The sequence below is a fragment of the Salarias fasciatus genome, chromosome 5 (genome assembly GCF_902148845.1).
Source record: "Salarias fasciatus chromosome 5, fSalaFa1.1, whole genome shotgun sequence".
NCBI classification, from domain to species: domain Eukaryota; kingdom Metazoa; phylum Chordata; class Actinopteri; order Blenniiformes; family Blenniidae; genus Salarias; species Salarias fasciatus.
This window is the reverse complement of record NC_043749.1, coordinates 17218450-17222505: the sequence shown is the minus strand read 5'-3', so window position 1 is coordinate 17222505 and position 4056 is coordinate 17218450. Positions and strand designations below refer to the sequence as shown.

At 43.1% G+C, this 4056-nt stretch overlaps 1 protein-coding gene across 1 annotated transcript; it reads left to right on the top strand.

Moving 5' to 3' along the window:
* The first annotated feature begins 467 nt into the window (after nt 1–467).
* tubb1 (tubulin, beta 1 class VI) lies at nt 468–4056 on the top strand. The gene is made up of 4 exons (XM_030092354.1): nt 468–551; nt 1278–1386; nt 1480–1590; nt 2320–4056. Exons 1-4 carry the CDS (start codon nt 495–497, stop codon nt 3459–3461), a joined length of 1419 nt encoding a protein of 472 aa, XP_029948214.1. The 5' UTR covers nt 468–494; the 3' UTR covers nt 3462–4056.

Genomic DNA, 4056 nt, shown 5'->3' with positions numbered 1-4056 from the left:
TACAGCACCTTTAATAATGATGTTCATTCTTTCAGTTATTACTTGAGTGATTGTATGTCACAGATAATTTAAGTGTATTGTAACCACTGACAAAAGAAAATGCTTAGTTATTCTGGTAAAAATGATTTTACAGTTTTTTACATGTGCAGGAATCTCTATTTGTTTTCCATTATTTTTTTACATTCATTACAATGAATTAGTAAAGAGACACATTTTGAATAAATACATGTCAAACTCAAAGGAAAGCAAATTTATGTCTAGCAAAATTAGAACAATTCATTTTTTATTAAGAATATGCATGTATATGGGATCCACCAGTGTATTTGTTATTGAGCTCAGGGTTTTCGTTGGACTCCTCAAGTGGATTTGAAAGCGGTGACCCCCCCGCCTTACGTCACTGATGACAGCGCGTTTGGGTCCGTATAAAAGAGGGCGAAGACGTCTCAAGACTATCACAGACCCCCAGCTGTTCTGCGTACTGTAACTCCACCATCATGCGTGAAATTGTGCACCTGCAGATCGGGCAATGTGGCAACCAGATCGGCTCAAAGGTAATCAAACCATACTTCTGTACTTCATCATTCCAAACTGAAAATGTTTTTTTTTCTCTGAGATCTACATAAAAAAAACTTCTCAATTTAACAAAAACATCACATCTATCAGACTTTGAACAAACTGAATATACTGCATTAAATGTGGAGATGTGTTCATGACGTCAAAATCGTATAAGTTTCTATCTTTAAATAATAGTGTATATTTGGACATGCAGTGTTCTTTTGGATGTTTCCAGTGACAGTTGTGAGTGACAGAGGGTGTTCCCTGTCGAGCATTCAAAGAAGAGATAAGGGACATAGTGAGACTGGCGAGGGTGGGACATTTTTATCGTGGTTAGCACAAAACGAGAGAGAGGAACTACGAGGCGATAAAGCCAAAAGTCGTATAAAATGCTTTTTGACGAGGCAACTTAAGCCGTTACTTAACACACCAAAGTCAGTTTATTGTAATTTTCTTGTGTGAATCAGGTATTCATCTCTAAAACAACAGTGGCAATTTTTTCAGTTGTGTGTCAAAACTCAGAGATGAATGAAGTAGGATAAAACTGGTGGTAAAAACTGTTAAAAACTAAATCCTGCATGAAATAGAATGATGAATTAATGTTCTGGGGAAATCACTGATGATCTCTTTTAACTGAATGACTTTAGTTGATCAACTAAGAGGCATCTCTTGGCAAAGAGCTTGAATTGTGTGGACTCTACTGATTATTTCATCCTTTGTAGTTTTGGGAAGTGATCAGTGACGAGCATGGGCTGAATGCCACGGGTCTCTACGAGGGAGACAGCGACCTCCAGCTGGAGCGGGTCAATGTCTACTTCAATGAGGCACACGGTAAAAGAAAAGAACTGATACAAGTCGACCACGTTGAAGTTCAGGATGCCCATTGACAGCTGTACCAACGATACATTTCCCTTCGGCCCGTAGGTGGTAAATACGTCCCCAGGGCCCTGCTGGTGGACCTGGAGCCGGGCACCATGGACAGTGTGAAAGGGAGCCGCATCGGAGCCCTCTTCAGACCCGACAACTTCATTCATGGTGGGTCACACGAGAAAGAAGTCATCTCAAGGGTTTCATGTTGATTTCATGTACATTTCTTTATTTAGGATGAACTTATTTTCAAACAAGGGGAAATCTAATTATTCAGACTAAAATGCAGTGAGACGAAGGATCAGTTTTACACTTTTAATGATGAAATAATGCACTAAGTAGAAATGAGTCTGACTTTTGGTTTATCAGGCCACGTGTTCATGTGGAACCCTGTCAATGCTTCATGAACCACAGTCCGAAGAATGAGGTCAATGAACAGTGGATTAATAATTAGTCGAATCACTATTTCGGCATTCTGTTTGAAGAGAGTTAATTCTGTTGCATACTCATTTTGTACTGTATATGTAAGAACTTACAAATATTTTACATGTTTGTAAAAAGTCCGACTTTTAATGCTGACATTGCAACCTTCGGAAAGCACTTGAACATTTTTGACTGTTTCACAAATAAATTGTTTTCAGGTTCCCAGTTTTGGGTTGTGGGCAGGAACAATAATGGATAAAAAGTAGATAACTACTTAACTGTGATCAAATTTCTGGGTTTTTATGAGCACTGTCTTGGTAAAATGCTTTACAAATAACAGTTTATGAATGAATCAAATGGTAAATGGATTTAATCTACATACTGCTTTTCAACCACTCGAGTCGCTCCAAATCAGTTTGCATTGTCGATCACACTGACCAGCTCAATAATCCAAACCTTTTTTTTGTGTCACAGGAAACTCGGGTGCTGGAAACAACTGGGCTAAGGGTCACTACACGGAGGGCGCCGAGCTGGTGGAGCAGGTGATGGACAGAGTGAGGAACGAGAGCGAGAGCTGCGACTGTCTGCAGGGCTTCCAGCTGGTCCACTCGCTGGGCGGCGGCACGGGCTCCGGCATGGGGACGCTCATCATCAACAAGATCCGAGAGGAGTACCCCGACCGCATCCTGAACACCTTCAGCATCATGCCGTCGCCCAAAGTCTCCGACACGGTGGTGGAGCCCTACAACGCCACGCTGTCGGTGCACCAGCTCCTGGAGAACACGGACGAGACCTTCTGCATCGACAACGAGGCCCTCTACGACATCTGCTTCCGCACGCTGAAACTGACCACGCCGACTTACGGGGACCTCAACCACTTGGTGTCCCTGACCATGAGTGGGGTCACGACCTCCCTGAGATTCCCCGGGCAGCTCAACGCCGACTTGAGGAAGCTGGCGGTCAACATGGTGCCCTTCCCTCGTCTCCACTTCTTCATGCCGGGCTTCGCCCCCCTGACGTCACGAGGCAGCCAGCAGTACAGGGCCCTCACCGTCCCAGAGCTCACCCAGCAGATGTTTGACGCCCGCAACATGATGACGGCGTGCGACCCGAGGCGGGGGCGCTACCTCACGGTAGCCGGCATCTTCCGCGGCAAGATGTCGACCAAAGAGGTAGACGAGCAGATGCTCGCAATCCAGCAGAAGAACAGCAACTACTTCGTGGAGTGGATCCCCCACAACGTCAAGGTCGCCGTATGCGACATCCCACCCCGAGGACTCAAGATGGCGTCCACGTTCATCGGCAACAACACGGCCATCCAAGAGATTTTCCGCCGCGTCGGCGAGCAGTTCTCCCTGATGTTCAGAAGGAAGGCGTTCCTCCACTGGTACACCGGAGAGGGGATGGATGAGATGGAGTTCACCGAGGCGGAGAGCAACCTCAACGACCTGGTGTCCGAGTACCAGCAGTACCAGGACGCCACAGTGGAGCAGGATTGGGAAGTCGAGGAGGAAGAGGAGGAAGGACCGCCATCACAGACAACAATGGTCCAGTCTGGGGTGGAGGTTAAGATGGAAACAGTGACAGAAGCAAGCGAAGAAACTGTAGTTCAGTAGAAGATGCTAGATGTACAGGGTGTCGGGGATATTTGATTTGACGCAGAAGAGTGTGTGTGAATGTTTAGAATGAAATTGCTTAAAGGAAATTCCTATTTTGTAATTAAAACATGGCCAGTGGTTGATTTAGATAGGATTTTACAAATAAAAGATGCTGATGTTGATCTGAAAAACAGTTCGTAACGTTAACTTTTTTTTCTTGAAATGATTTGTGGTTGTACATTTACTTTCCAAGTGTCAGAGTCAATTTGTTTTTCATTAGATATCTCAATGGAGTAATATCAGCAAAACCCCTTAAAAAAACTTTTTTAAAATGTGTTTTTATTTATTTAGGTATGATTTCAGCTTTTATTAGAATTTATTTTATTATATTTTATGCACTGCGGCACCATTTTATCAACTCAGCTTTTTACTGTGTTAAAGTGAACAACTTTTTTTTTTAAAAGTGCTATTTGAATTTATTTTGTTCTCACAAGTATTTTGCATGTACTTTCAGTTTGTTTTATTCACAGTTTTAGAAATGAAATGTTTCACACTGTTCAAACATTATTTAATGTGGTTTGTTATGATGAGAAATAAAACTAAAGAGTGGTCA